At 33.0% G+C, this 15,911-nt stretch overlaps 1 protein-coding gene across 1 annotated transcript; it reads right to left on the bottom strand.

Moving 5' to 3' along the window:
- Nucleotides 1-4,032: 4,032 nt before the first annotated feature.
- On the bottom strand, nucleotides 4,033-15,050 carry LOC132549902 (LETM1 domain-containing protein 1-like). The gene is made up of 9 exons (XM_060213878.1): nucleotides 14,975-15,050; nucleotides 12,733-12,950; nucleotides 11,183-11,295; nucleotides 10,559-10,638; nucleotides 9,898-10,087; nucleotides 8,153-8,260; nucleotides 7,060-7,194; nucleotides 6,418-6,514; nucleotides 4,033-6,235 (listed from the first exon to the last, which is right to left on the bottom strand). The coding sequence occupies exons 1-9, from the start codon at nucleotides 15,031-15,033 to the stop codon at nucleotides 6,117-6,119; spliced, it is 1,119 nt and encodes a 372-aa protein (XP_060069861.1). The 5' UTR covers nucleotides 15,034-15,050; the 3' UTR covers nucleotides 4,033-6,116.
- Nucleotides 15,051-15,911: the final 861 nt, after the last annotated feature.

Raw genomic sequence — 15,911 nt, 5'->3', positions numbered from 1 at the left:
GATCTGACCATTCAATGCCAATAATGAAGATAAAATTCAATGATTTCAAAAAGGGGAAAGGTCTGTGGAAATTTAATAACTCACTCTTAGAAGACTTTCAATATTTAGACCTTGTAAAATCAACAATACATGAAGTAAAAAAACAATAAGCTATACCAGTCTATAATTTTGCTAAACTTGATGAAATACATGATAATGATATAAACTTTATAATAAATGATCAGCTATTTTTAGAAACACTACTTATGGAAATTAGGGGGAAAACTATCTCATACTCCTCTTTCAAGAAAAAGGAACGAGGTCAAATAGAAAATAAACTAAGGGAAGAAATAGCAGAGCTAGAGGCTAGGGAAAATATACCATTAGATGTCTTAGAGTTAAAAAAGGCTGACTTAGAAAAGAGCAGAAAACAGAAACTTAAGGGTAGTATTATCAGATCAAAGGCAAGATGGATAGAGGATGGGGAAAAACCGACAAGTTATTTTTGCAACATAGAAAAAAGAAATTTTACTAATAAAATCATACCTAAAATAGAAAAAGATGATGGAGTAATTATTTCAAACCAAGATGGTATCTTAATTGAAATTACCAAATTCTATAAATCTTTATATGATCGTTATGATAATACAGAGAGGGTTGATTTAAACACAATTTTTAGAAAAGATGTTGAGATTCCAAAATTGAATGATCAAGAATGTAATATGTTAGAAGGACCTATTCAATATCATGAGGCAGCTGCGACTTTGAAGAAAATGAAAAATAACAAAAGCCCTGGTTCAGATGGATTTACAGTTGAATTCTTTAAATGCTTTTGGAAAAATATTGGTTATTTTATATTAAGATCAATCAATTTTGGATACTCAACTGGCGAACTTTCTATAACACAGAAACAGGGCATTATTACATGTTTACCTAAGGGAGATAAACCTAGGCAATTTCTTAAAAACTGGCGACCAATTTCTCTATTGAATACTGTATATAAAATTGCATCTGGAGTGATCACAAGTAGAATTAAGACTGTATTAGATAAATTAATAAATATGGATCAAACTGGATTTATTAGTGGGAGGTACATGGGAGAAAACACAAGATTAATCTATGATATGATGCAATATGCAGAAGAATTTGATCTTCCTGGCCTGTTACTTATTATAGATTTTGAGAAAGCCTTTGATTCTGTGTCATGGAAATTTGTTGATGAAGTTTTACTTTTTTTTAATTTCGGACCTAGTATGAGAAAATGGATAACGACTTTGCGCAATAATTCTAAATCTGCAATAAATCAAGGTGGTAGTTTATCTCCCTTTTTCGACTTGAAACGAGGCTGTCGACAAGGTGATCCTATTTCTGCTTATTTATTCATATTGTGTGCTGAAATTTTGGCCCTTAGAATCAGAAATAATAGAAAAATAAAAGGTATATCAATAGATGGGGAACCAATTTTATTATCTCAATATGCAGATGATACCACAGTTATTCTTGATGGTACAGAAATATCATTAAAAGAAACAATGAAGGAGTTAGATTTTTTTGCAAAACTATCAGGGTTAAGAATAAACGAATCAAAAACTGAGGTTGTATGGATAGGAAGTAAAAAATATAGTAATGATACTTTCTTTCCTGAATGGAGACTACAATGGGGAAATACAAAGTTCTCGGTTTTAGGGATAGACTTCGATGTAGATTTGCATAAAATAACAAAATTAAACTATGATAAAAAACTTGTGAAAATCAAAAGTATACTTAAAATGTGGAGTAGAAGACTACTTACTCCAATTGGAAGACTAACAGTAATTAAAACTTTGGTAATCTCTCAACTAAATCATCTTTTTATTTCACTTCCAAATCCTGACGAAACCTTTATCAAGACTCTTAACACAGAATTATACCATTTCCTATGGAATAGTAAAGTTGATAAGGTTAAACGAGACATTGTTATTAAAGAATATTTAGATGGGGGACTAAAAATGATACATATTATTTCTTTTATAAATTCATTAAAATCTGTTTGGATTCGTAGATTACATTTTGGAAAAGGCAAGTGGAGAAATATTCTTCATGCTAAATTAAACAGTAATATACTTAGTAATTGTGGAAGTGATTTAATTCATGACAACATTAAGAAAACTAAAAATATATTTTGGAAAGATGTACTAAAATCATGGCTGAAAGTAATTCAGTCTAGCAGTAGTAATAACTATGAATCCTTTTTGAAGTCTCCATTATGGTTCAATAATGATATAAAAATAGCACATAAAACTGTATTCTACAATGATTGGTATCAAAAAGGCTTAAGGATTATAAATGATATAGTTGGTGATAATGGTAAGTGTCTTTCTTATGAAGTTTTCAAACATAAATATAATATTAGGTGCAACTTTCTAAAGTATCATGGAATCACATCAGTAATAGCAAAAGCACTACACAAATACCAACAAAATAATGAACACGTATCTATAAAATATCCTTATATTCCATTAAGTTTAGAAATTATCCTAAAAAGTAAGAAGGGAGCCAGAGACATGTATGATGTTTTAAGTAAAAATAATGTCACACCCACAGGTAAATTAAAATGGATTAACTACGATATTAATGATGACACATGGAAACAAATCTACATACTTCCTTTTAAAGTCACTAAAAATACCAAATTTCAATGGTTTCAATATAAAATTAATCACCACATTTTGACTACCAACTCTGTGTTGTTTAAAATGGGTTTATCTGATACCTCATTATGTTCATTATGTAAAACAAATAGAGAAACAATTGAACACATTTTGTGGGATTGTCAAGAGGTGAGACGACTGTTACTTAGCTTTGAGAGACTGTCTCAGATTTTTCGTATTAACTTTATATTAAATAAGAAATCTTTCCTTTTTGGTTTCTTAAGCAATGATAAAACAAAGGATGCAGTTGACAATCTGATAAGTTTAATCATTAAATATTATATATATAAAACAAAATGTCTTAAAAATAGCTTATCTATACTTGCACTTTTAAATGAGATTAAGGAAACTTATCAAGTGCAAACGTATATATCGAAAAATCAAAATGAATTCGAGAAATTTAAAACCTTTTGGAGAAAATGGTCAACTCTATTAGAATATAATCCTCACACATAATTCTCTCAAAAGCTGCTTACTTAGTAATGATAGTCAACACTCCTGTTCCTTTCCTAAAAAAAATCAAAATAGATAAGTATCACATTTCTTTTAGCACTGTACTATGTTACACTGTTTTTTTGTTTTTTGTTTTTGTTTTTGTTTGTTTTATGTCTATTATCTAGTCTATCTGTTTGATATCTCTTGTCTAGAATGTCACTTGTACAACCTATTTGTATGTCTGTCCTGCTTGTTTACCATGTTTTGTTGTTTATGTAAATATTTCTACTTGTTATGTCTGTCTATTTATATTAGGTTTACCAAAATATTTATTGTTTCTAATGGCTACATGTAAGTGTCTACATGGAAGTGTGTTTGTATGATGAATGAGAGGCATCCTGCGTGATGGCACTTATCTGTACGGAGGCTGATCCCAGGGCTCCTCAACCCTGGCAGCCTCCTCCAAATTAATTGCTGAGGGAATAAATATTTTTCTAAACTTAAAAAAAAAAAAAAAAAAAACTCCTGGAGTATCGAGGACATGTCCCAGGGGTGCACAGAGCGAAAGTTGTAACTCCTGGAGTATCGAGGACATGTCCCAAAGGTGCACAGAGCAAAAGTTATCATAACTCCTGGAGTATCGAGGACATGTCCCAAGGGTGTACAGAGCGAAAGTTGTAACTCCTGGAGTATCGAGGACATGTCCCAAGGGTGTACAGAGCGAAAGTTGTCCTAACTCCTGGAGTATCGAGGACATGTCCCTGGGATGCACAGAGCGAAAGTTATCATAACTCCTGGAGTATCGAGGACATGTCGCAAAGGTGCACAGAGCGAAAGTTGTTGTAACTCCTGGAGTATCGAGGATGAATAATGAGGACTTTAATTTGCTGACAGATAATTATCAGGACATTGACAAACAAAACCAAAATAGAGTTTATATACATTTAATCAGTAACAGTTCAGAATATCACACAAAACAATTTTTATTTACACAGAACATTTCATTCTACACTCTCTCATTTACACCAATCAACTCTCAGCCATAAATGTCATGCTACAGTCTGTCCAGAATCATAACACTTAATGATACGTCTTTCTGAAATCATATCCTTCTAAATTTCAGACTATTTTATGTGATAGCTACATTTGAGTGAAAACAAAGCTTATCTAGGACTTCACACTACATAGGTATCCTGTATTTAACACAGAAGATATCAGTTCTGATTCAGAGTTGGGGATTGGGCCATTGCATGGCATTAAAAAAGAATTTGTTTACTTCTGCTGAACAACAAGATATGGGTGGGCTTATTGTCGGATAACTACATTGTTCAGCAACAGGACCTACAAAATGAACTTTTAATATGATATTTAGCTTCTTCTCTATCTATATTGGTTGTTAATCTGTTCTATAGCTCCTTAACTGTATCAACAGTCGGTGGTTTGACTATGAAATAAGTTAATCTGTAAATCTTATAATATTTCATTAAAGTCACATTTTTTTATTCCTAGAAAACATCATTTTTTCTTTCATTGAAAGATGAAAATGAAATTGATTTACAATACATGTATATGATGAATCAAAACGACAGTTGATCAGGAAAGCAGTTAATCTGGATTTCAGTATAGATTTTATGTAGTACTTGTCTAAAAGCTGTAAGTCGTATACTTACAGACAAAAGCCTTGAGCAACAATCTGATTTACATACTGCAGGTCTTTTGTTCTTTACAAATTTCCTTGTTAATAGCGTTATACACTGCAGGTCTTTTGTTCTTTAAAAATTTCCTTGTTAATAGCTTTCAATAAATGCTTTATAAATCTAAAAATAGATTAAAATTTCTGTATATCTGAGAAAATATACAATGTAGACAAAACATCATTGGAAACTCCCTGTTTCCTGTTGAATATCAAAGATTATATGAGAATTATGATTTTTTTCAGCTGATCTATAAAAAATTTGCTGATATGTTCTCAAGTACACTCTGAAATATTTTTCTATATTTCAAAAAATATGCATTCAAATTAAGAGTATCAGAAAAACAGATATACCATGGAAAACACAATCAACAGGAAAGGACTGAATTTTCTGTTTCAATCTGATAATTTTCAGGAAACTGGTACTAATGTGTTGATGACATGTACAGAGTTCAGTTGTTTAGTGCATAGGATTGTCTGTTTTGAGCTGAACATCAATATTGTTATAAAAAATTACCAAATGTTATAATCAAAGTTTAGATAAATACTCCTAACATTCAATAAATAAGATAATTCAAAGAAAAATCATTATTATTTTTATTGAAATGAAATTAAAAAAAGATGTATTTATATATTATAAATTATTTGAAGAACCAGAATTCTTTTTACGTGCAAAATCCATGTGGTTTAGATAAACTCCATTCTCGATACTCCAAGGGTTACAATCAATTTGTTTTTTCTGCACCCCTGGAACATGTCATGGCAAAATAGAAGGCACAAGCGAAGTATTCTGATTGGTTCCAGGAGGAAAGACTGACCTATCACAGGCTGATACACTCCTTTTGAAGATTAACACCCAACTTAATATACTGTTATGCTACCTCAAGATTCGTTTGATGTACATCAAGAATCAAACTAGTATGTCTTGTTCACAAGGTGTTGAACATGGAACCTTCAGTTTTGCTATGACAATGTTCTAGGGGTACAGAGAACTAAAGTGATTGCATTCCCTGGAGTATTGAGGGTCAATAAACGCCGAAAGAACAATAAGATTAGGCCTAAGTCTCCACTGGCCTTGTTTCGTCAACATTCTTTTAGGGAATCAAGTTTTTGATAAGAACCTATGATTGGAGTAATGAAAAACTTTCAAATATTTCAAATTGTGTATATTGTGTATGCCACCCTAGAATTTTCCTTAACTTGTAAAATGTTCTGGATTTGCCAGCGACATGGTATTGAGCCGATCTGCAGACACAAAATATCTGGTTTCCAGCCAAAAACCTGTTTCTCCTACAAATTGTTAAGTCTTTACTAGTTTATCAGTGCTCCGGTATCCTTAACCTCTTCTTCCAAAACCATCGTGGCATGAGTTTTACATTTGTTGGGGCATCAAAGTTCAGAAACACTATGGTGTGTAACAGCATACTTATATTATCACCTGCAAATCAAAAATGAGAAGTAGTTAATCAGATGTTGATATATAACATTTACCAGTATGATTAGGTACCGAATAATGTCTGAAAACTAGTAACAGCTGTTGGACAGACGGACAACACCGAACCGTACCTCAACCCATTAAAATTTTTGACAGGTGTTTCCCAATTAGTGGAGCCTACTTACTGTTAGTATGGAGGCTCACTTCAAGCCACTCCTTCATGAAATCTTCTTGTTCCTCACGTGTCAGACCGTCTGCATTTAACCCACGAACATAACATGCCTGTAAAAATAAGAAAAATCAAAACACTGATGTAAAACCTGCGTTTTTATACTTAAATGTCAACATCAAATTAACAATACTATTGCACCTTTTACCTGAGAGATCTTGGCACCTATCATCATAGGAGCTTGCAATGATAAAAAACATTTTAAGTTTCATCAGGTTACTTTGATCACAACAACATACTGTTATGTCTGGCCAAATTCAAAATGTCTCTTTCTGTTACATATAAAATGTAAAATCATTGAAAGTGTTTCCAGAAAAAGGAATAATAACCTTGAATTTTCAAATTCAAAGGAGACAAGCAGCAATATTTTATCTTGCAACTCTAACAGTCAAACTCCATTATGGTCTTCTGTTCTTCTAAAGCATCTTAAAATCAAACATGCTCAAGGAAAGAGTTCCATGTATCAAAACCAAAAAAATCTTTCCAATATTTCTCTAGATAATTTATTTGATCGATATTCAATTTTACCAATCACAATTAATTTGTTAAACATGCACAAACAAGTAGAAAAACACATGTTGTTTCCATGGTTACATACCGTTTGTAGATCCCTGTCACTTAGATTCTCTAAGCCTTCCCTCACTATACACATATCTATATAGTGTACTGCCATGATCTGATTATACACTTTCACATGACTCCGACCCATCCCAAAGGAATTTGCCAACTGCCACTGGAAATTAAAGACAACATTGAATAGAATCATTACTTGTTTTAATTTACAGGATCCATCTCTGGTTTTAGAGGGAACATAGTTTCATAAAAAACCTATTGAAGTTGAATAACAAAATTAGGAATTTTATTAAATACCAGTATGAAAATATGAAACACATTTCCTCAGTTTACTAACACAAAAGACAATTAATTCTTCATAATTTAAATGATAATTTACAGGAAATGCAGATTTTAACAGATTCATGACATCCATGTTTTAAACTCCTGCACCAGACTGCGGTTTTTACACAGAGGCACAGTCAGAAATTCTGAGAAGGGAGATAACTGCACCTAGACAATAACCTCCAGTTTTTTACAGGCACAGATCTAAATACACTGCATCAGAAATTTAGTATTGGACATTTACAGATCTCAACATACAAATATTCTAACTCATAAATCTATGTATCTCCATCAATTTCAGAATATACATTACTGTCCATTACTCTTTAGCTTTGGGTTTACAACGTCTTTATCGTATATAAAACAGAACATTTGTATTTGCAAATCCCACTACATTGAATATTTAAGCCGACATTTCAGAGGAAAGAAATCAATATAAACTACAAGTCTGTTTATAAACTCTACTATACATTGTATTGTACATGTATATGTGTTATTGTAACCAAATAAAACACAGTTTAAATTCAATATTCCAATCAGCCAGATTTGGTCCAGATTTGTAGGCAGTTTTAAAACTACGGCGGTTACAGGAATGATCCCCATAAACAATAAATCATTTTAATTCTTCAGCTACAAATAGACTGACATATTTTGCATTGAATGAAAAGGAGGAGTGAGTGATCCTAATCCCTCTTCTATAATCCTAAAGTATGTATGATTGGTGTATGGAGTCCTTCACTACAGACCAGCATTCTATCTATTGAAGTCTAAAACTAAAAGTTATTCAACTTTACCCAGTAACGTCTCTTGATGGCCCAAAATTTGTTAGTTGAGTGATCGATGGAAAACCCTCGTGCAGTTCGTAAAATTTCATCTGCATATACTGGACAACCATGTTCAGTCTGCAAAATGATCAAGACAATAAATTAACGATATTGACAACACTATTATAACAAATAAGATACACAGGATAACATAGGGTATTCCTTAAGACAGGGTACTATAACAATTTATATACACAAGATAACATGGGGTATTCCTTAAGACAGGGTTCTATAACAATATATATACACAGGAGAACATTGGGTATTCATTAAGACAGGGTTCTATAACAATATATATACACAGGAGAACATTGGGTATTCATTAAGACAGGGTTCTATAACAATATATATACACAGGAGAACATTGGGTATTCATTAAGACAGGGTTCTATAACAATATATATACACAGGATAACATAGGGTATTCCTTAAGACAGGGTACTATAACAATATATATACACAAGATAACATAGGGTATTCCTTAAGACAGGGTACTATAACAATATATATACACAAGATAACATGGGGTATTCCTTAAGACAGGGTTCTATAACAATATATATACACAGGAGAACATTGGGTATTCATTAAGACAGGGTTCTATAACAATATATATACACAGGAGAACATTGGGTATTCATTAAGACAGGGTTCTATAACAATATATATACACAGGAGAACATTGGGTATCCCAAAGACAGGATATGATTAAAACCACATGGACTTGGCATACATTTTCAACCCATGGTCTATATTTATGTTCTATAATTACAATAGTTTAACTCCTGATAAGGGAAAACTGTACTTATCTTTTTTAAATTATGTTTTTTAATATTCTCGGAGACACATATCTTTGTGACCCATAGATTACATTTAATAAAAATGTTTTATCATTCCAAGGAGTGTTTGATGAATGAGGTTGACCAAGTATTGACAAAGTTAAGACCTGATGAATGATAATTCTGATAAAATTTTAATGAAATCCATGCAAGCGTTTTGAAGAAAAGTATTATCTAATTTGTTTTTGGAATCCAATCCCAGGTCCCTTGGGGTTAATTAAACTTTCTGAATTTAAGAAATGATTCCCTGCCCCAATGATTTTTTGATCAAATTTTGGAGAAATCCACCAAGGCATTACACAGGAGGAGTGTCTTAAAGGAAAAGTTTATGTACAACACATCAAACACAGTATATGATGACCGACAAAGAATGATAAAAAATAGGCCATCTTGCTGTTTTCATCTCATTACCTTTATAATGACTGACTTAAGGACATTATACCTTTATAATGATTGACTTGAGGACATCATACCTTTATAATGATAGACTTGAGGGCATCATACCATTATAATGATTGACTTGAGGGCATCATACCTTTATAATGATAGACTTGAGGGCATCATACCATTATAATGATAGACTTGAGGACATCATACCTTTATAATGATTGACTTGAGGGCATCATACCTTTATAATGATAGACTTGAGGGCATCATACCATTATAATGATAGACTTGAGGACATCATACCTTTATAATGATTGACATGAGGGCATCATACCTTTATAATGATAGACTTGAGGGCATCATACCATTATAATGATAGACTTGAGGACATCATACCTTTATAATGATTGACATGAGGGCATCATACCTTTATAATGATAGACTTGAGGGCATCATACCATTATAATGATAGACTTGAGGACATCATACCTTTATAATGATTGACTTGAGGCCATTATAAGCCTGTTGCTGGTCTGTTATCATTCTGATCTGTATTTTTAGACCATCCATTACATTGGGATAACAGTGTAATCTCCAGTACAGTCTCCTAGTGTGCACTTGTCGTAGTTGTTCATCCGTGAGGAAGTGGCTCGTTAAAGTGTATTGAGGAAACACAAACCTAAAGCAGTAAAACATCAGCTTCAAACATTAAAAATAACTGCAAAAATTTGAAACTTTAAAAATCTTCACATTATTGTTTGATGAAACTTTAATCATCAAGATGTTTCAAGTATTCTTAATGAAATGTATATAGCATAAAAAACTGATAAAATTATTGCTACCTAATGTGGAAATGTATCTGTGGTGGGAGTTTATTGGAAAAGTAATCTATTCATTGACAACCTCCATTAAAAATGAACTAGTATTAAAACATGTAAATACTTTTTTCATCATTTCATCCACCAGATTAATGATAAGACTAGACAGGAATCTTCAATACAAAGTCACTAATGAGGAAATCAACATTTATGTCAAACAAAATACTTCACATTCTACTTGCTGTTGTGGTTTAAAATGGTTTTCATTATAAAAAAAACTTAAATTCTACTTAATGAAGAATCAATAAAACAACCAATGAAAATTTACTTACATCAGTGGCAGGAAAAAAAATCCAAATGGTGCGCCACACAGCACAATTATTGGAATGGCTTTTTTCATCTCCAGTGGCAACTACAAAATAACAGTGGTGATAATCAGGTCAATTTTAGATTCTTAATACAGTACATAGATGTGATCATAAAAACCTAATCCAGACTTGAGACAATTGTATGAGATGTCCTTTTACATCCACATCAAGAAATTTTTATTTAAGAAATCTAATTTTATCAGATAGGCTTTTTGATGTTAATAGATCACATAATCAGCTGATTGATTGTTCTATATTCATAGAAAGTTAATGTATTCTCTGTGACAGCAATGTTTCCTTTCTTTGGTAACTTTACACTAAAATATGTCACCTAAAATTAACCTAAGATTGGCTTTTATTAGCAATTGGCATCTTTCTGTATAATTGGAATTTTAATTTTGCCAAAAACAAGAAAATATTCAGGTACTAATAATCAATTCTGGAAAATTACAATCAATTATCGTATCAAATGAGGTTAAACAATACGATTATTGATCATAACCGATGATTGTCCCATCAGTAGTTAAGCAGACAGATAACACTATGTGTAAATGTAGAACTAATTTATAAATGGTGTTGATGATATACCTGGTTGTAGACAGATAGCTCTTTCCGTGTGAATGTGCTGAATTCATCACCATTACTGATCCTTTTGCTGACATCAAAATATATTTTTGCATCCTCTTTGAGATTAAACATACCTGTAAATAAAGAATTACAGATAAATAGTTACTACCATATTCTGAGACTTCTGAAATTAAGAAAGGAAACCAACATTTTCTCAGACCTTCCAAAAAATCAAATGGAAATAAAACATATTTACACACCTTTTTTTCAGAATCTATATTTGGGGCAAATTTAGGAGTTTCTCTAGAATGCTATTCGGAGAAGCCTATATTACATCATATACTATATTATGAATAGTTTGCCCAAAATATATATTACCATAAGGTCAAAATCAATCCTTGACTAAAAAGTATTCTGAACACTTATTAAACAAGAGTATCAGGGAATCTGATGAATGCTTCCCAAAAATGAATTTATTGGACACAAACTCTTACAAAGGGCAGTAAATCCATAATTGAGGGGTTGCAGGCCCTGAATTTGGTAAATAGCTCACTCTCTTAGCATGACCACTGTATACACAAGTTTCATGATCCTAGTTTTAATGCATGCTAAGCTACGCTCATGACACAAAAGTATATCAAAGGGCAATAACTTTGTCCTGTGGGGCCCTGAATTTGCTATACTGTACTTTGTTTTTGTATGACTCGTGTATATATCATATTTCAATATCCTAGTTTAAATGCTGGCAAAGTAATGGTCCAAACACAAAATTTCAAGGGGTTATGGCCCTTACATTGGTAGACTGCACTTGTTTTTGTATGATCAACGTGTACACCAAATTTCATTATCCTACCTTAAATGCAAGCAAAGTTATGCTCTGAACAAGATATCTTTAAAAAAAGGGCAATAACTCAGTGATTGTGGGGTCATGATCATGTTTTATGGTTCTTGCTTAACTGGGCAAAGTATGCTCTGGACAAGAAATTTTCAACAAAGGGAAATAAGTGTTGCTGAGGGGTCAAGAGCCCTGAATTTGGTACACTGCACATTGTCTTAGTATGATCAATATATCCACCAAGTTCCATTATCTTAGTTTAAATGCAAACAATTGAAAGTTTTGCTCTTGTCACAAAAATTTAACAAAGGGCAATAACTCTGTAATTGAGGGGTCAAGGGCCCTGAATTTGGCACACTGCACATCCCCTTTGTACGACAAATGTATAACCAAGTTGTCATAATTGTTTCTTATATGTAGGCATAATTATGCAAAGGACTCAAAAAGACCGACAATGCAGTGAATATATGCTCCCCCTCTTCCCACCCGAAAATTTTCTGGAAGCTTAAAAACCTGTCTCATTATCAGACAATCAAATACAATCTGCACAGCAATAAAGATTGGATAAATATATTTTGGTTTGAATCTAGCATTCATGTTTTCTTCAACAATGTACCAATATTAACTTAGATCGTTTTGAAAAGAATTGTACACTGCTGTATAACTTGATACATCTACATGTATTGTATGATAACATATCTTTCCCAACAACTACCTGAGCGTAGCACAGACTTACCATCCTTAGCCCAGGTGTATTTCTTAAATACTTTTATAGGCATACTTTCTTCAAGTATCTTTTCAATTCTCTTTAACATGACCTCTAACAGGGGTGTAGTGACTTTGGTTCGCATTTTCCTCTGAACAGGGAGAGCCCGGTCATGATCATCGTGAATTTCATCTGGATTTGGTACTGGGGCGACATGCTTACTCTGGGAAGCTTTTTCACTACAGCACCTGAAGAAGTAAGGAAAAAATCTTTCATATTTAGCTGTAAAATTTCTGAATTGGTATATGCAGTTGAAATTACCATATGACATGTTGCATCACCTCAATCACCAATTACCTTCGTCCTGGAGCTGTCATGGGTCCTAACTGGCACCATCAAACGGATACACTACCGTCCCCCTAGTACCCAAGAAGTCTCCAGTAACATTGTGCTTCCCATGCCGTCTGTAGTTAAAAGCATTCTAGAGGGTACTGGGCCAGTTTTTTGCCACTAACTGTAATGTGTACCAGAGGTGCATGGAACCGTTACCCACCCAAGCACTGACCTTGCTCAATGTTGCTACACTTCGGCACAATGTCACAATACTCAACCATACAGCCACTAAAGCTAGCAATTGGACAATGCAGCTCAAACCCTTACAATTCTCCCAAACTTGCAATAACAAGAACTGATTAAGGAGATGGACCACTGATGAAAGGTGATTTGAACAGCTCCAAGAGTTGACTAATCTAATATATTAGATGTATTTATATAATTGATATTGTAAACTTCAACATTTTGTTGTTCAATCCGTGTTTACACACATGTGTGACAGGTGTATTCCGACAATGGCAGTGCGAGTTGCAGGATAAAAGATAACATCTGCTCAAATGGGAAATCATAAGTATAGACTTGAGTGATCATGTACAAGTTTATAAATGAGAGCTTAATGAACAGCTCTGAATAAATATCATACATGATAAGTTCATTAGTTGACAATCTTTATTTATACAGTAAAACCCTGCTATAGTCAAAATCCTTTGGACCATATCAGTGGGTTATGGAATTTGGGATACTCTGAGTAATCGGACATTGATTATAGATCAAGATTACCAGGTAGTGACCATCTGCAAACTTGCATCAATGAATGTCATTTCGTATCTTTGTTTTACATAAGTAAAGACTACAGTTTAAAAGCTATAAGTGACACCAATTATTTAACAAGTGTCAGAGAATTCCACATTTTCATATTGTAGCTGACAAGGGTGCTCCAGCTACCCACCAGACAAAGATGAACATTGGGGCTATCAGAAACATGAGGTGCAAAATATATCTACTGGTACAACTGTATCCGACATAATGTGCAGTTGATGAATTTTTTGTAAAATATGATGGCTTCATTATGGAAGCAAAATTTTGCAACTTTCAGGAAAATACATTGCTAAACAACTGTAGGTATGTTCTAGTCAGAGCTCTAGGCAGCCTGCTAAGAATTCATTATCATGTCAGGGAAAGTTACAAATTCGCATATAATATAAAAACTTACCTATCATATGCCAAATTGGATATACATTTGTTACTGAAATAACTTTTTTTAGCCCAAGTCATGAAGCTTCCTACAACTACAAAAATAAAACTTATTTGCATGTGGGAAACTACAGAAAAATGATGCAGCACTTCCAGTATATGTGGCCTAAGTTATGGTAGTACGACTTTTACAGCAGCGAGCGTTACATCAAGTTTCTAAGGAGCCTGCACTTGAGTAACATTTCTTGGTAAAAAAAATCACCTTCATATAAATTAATGTAACTTTTGATAACGCATGGCAAAAGTTACTTTATAAGCGCTTCTGACATTATTGAGTAACAAATCCACACTCCAGTTGGCGTACAATTGGCTAGTTTACGTATTATACGCAAATTTGTGGTTTCCCCCAACCTGGTTAACGTTACAGAAAGCTTCTCACTGTAACTTTACATCGACAGGAGAAAGAGCCGATACATCCAGTATTGTCAAATAGATGTTATGCAACAAAAACGGATGGATCAATCGATTTGACATTTCTAAACAATATTGAAAATAAATCTAGTTCTTGCATTGGTTACCCTATGTCTATTTATTTTCCATTGCATAACCGGTGAAAAATATAGATCAGTGCATGGGCAGTCTGCAGAGGTCACAGCAACGGCATAGCTACGAGTTACTGAGGTGCAGTGTCAATAGTTGTGATGTATTACAACGGCACTAAACAAGTAAATAAAAGTGTCATTACCTGAGAATAGTGTTTCTGCACGAGGCATGACTCGAAAATAGAGTCGTTCGGGACAACATGATTCCAGCCGGATTACTTTTCAGTTGTTCCTTTTTTTGCTCTTCGAACAAAAGAGAGTTGACTAAGGGGAAGCAACTACGTATACGGAAAAGACCCGTTCCGTTTTCACCCAACCGTTGTACAAAGCTAGTGTATGTTGGGTTTAATACCTTGTTATAGTGCTTCGCTGAAAGGCCAGAAGGCCGTAATAGTGTGAAACCATGTGAAACTCGTTAAATAAATAAATAATATAGTGCTTAATATTTCCGTCAAAAACAAAAACTTGCTGTTATATTTCAAATGCAGGGGGGGGGGGCATTTTAAAAATAAATTTAAAACATTTTAGATGATTGGAAAGGATCCTCCAAAACGTATTATTAAGTTATTAAGTTAAAAAGTTGTAATCATTAAGGGGAAATTTCAACGTAAATTAATCGTCTTTTTTTTCGAAGATCTTAACTATCTGCCTCTGTCATATATAATTAGAATAGAAGCTATAGTTAAAAAGTAAGAACGATGACAAGACGTTTGATTATCTAGATTAAATCTTAAATGGAAAAAGAAATCACTAGAGCTGCAGATATTGGCTCCATCCCTGGTGTGCTGTATAAGGCAGGACTTACTTTACTGACAACTTAAATTAACTCACAGACTTTTCATCATAGTTCTTACTACTAGTATTTATCTCACCTATTGTGAACTACCATTTGAAGCCAAAACCTAACAAAACAGAAATTACAGCAATATTTCGGCCATTTGTTCAAATGGCCAATTATGTAATTTTATACTTACTACCTGTTTTTTTAACATGATTAAATGATATGTAAATGTCAAACTGGATTATGTAAAAATGCTCGAATATAAGGTGACGTGTTTATTTTAATAGGCATACAAAACA

Source organism: Ylistrum balloti, unplaced genomic scaffold (assembly GCF_031769215.1).
Source record: "Ylistrum balloti isolate Yb309-2 unplaced genomic scaffold, AGI_CSIRO_Ybal_v1 Utg370090, whole genome shotgun sequence".
Taxonomy (NCBI): domain Eukaryota; kingdom Metazoa; phylum Mollusca; class Bivalvia; order Pectinida; family Pectinidae; genus Ylistrum; species Ylistrum balloti.
The sequence above is the reverse complement of the archived record's forward strand: the minus strand, read 5'-3'. Positions and strand labels throughout refer to the sequence as shown.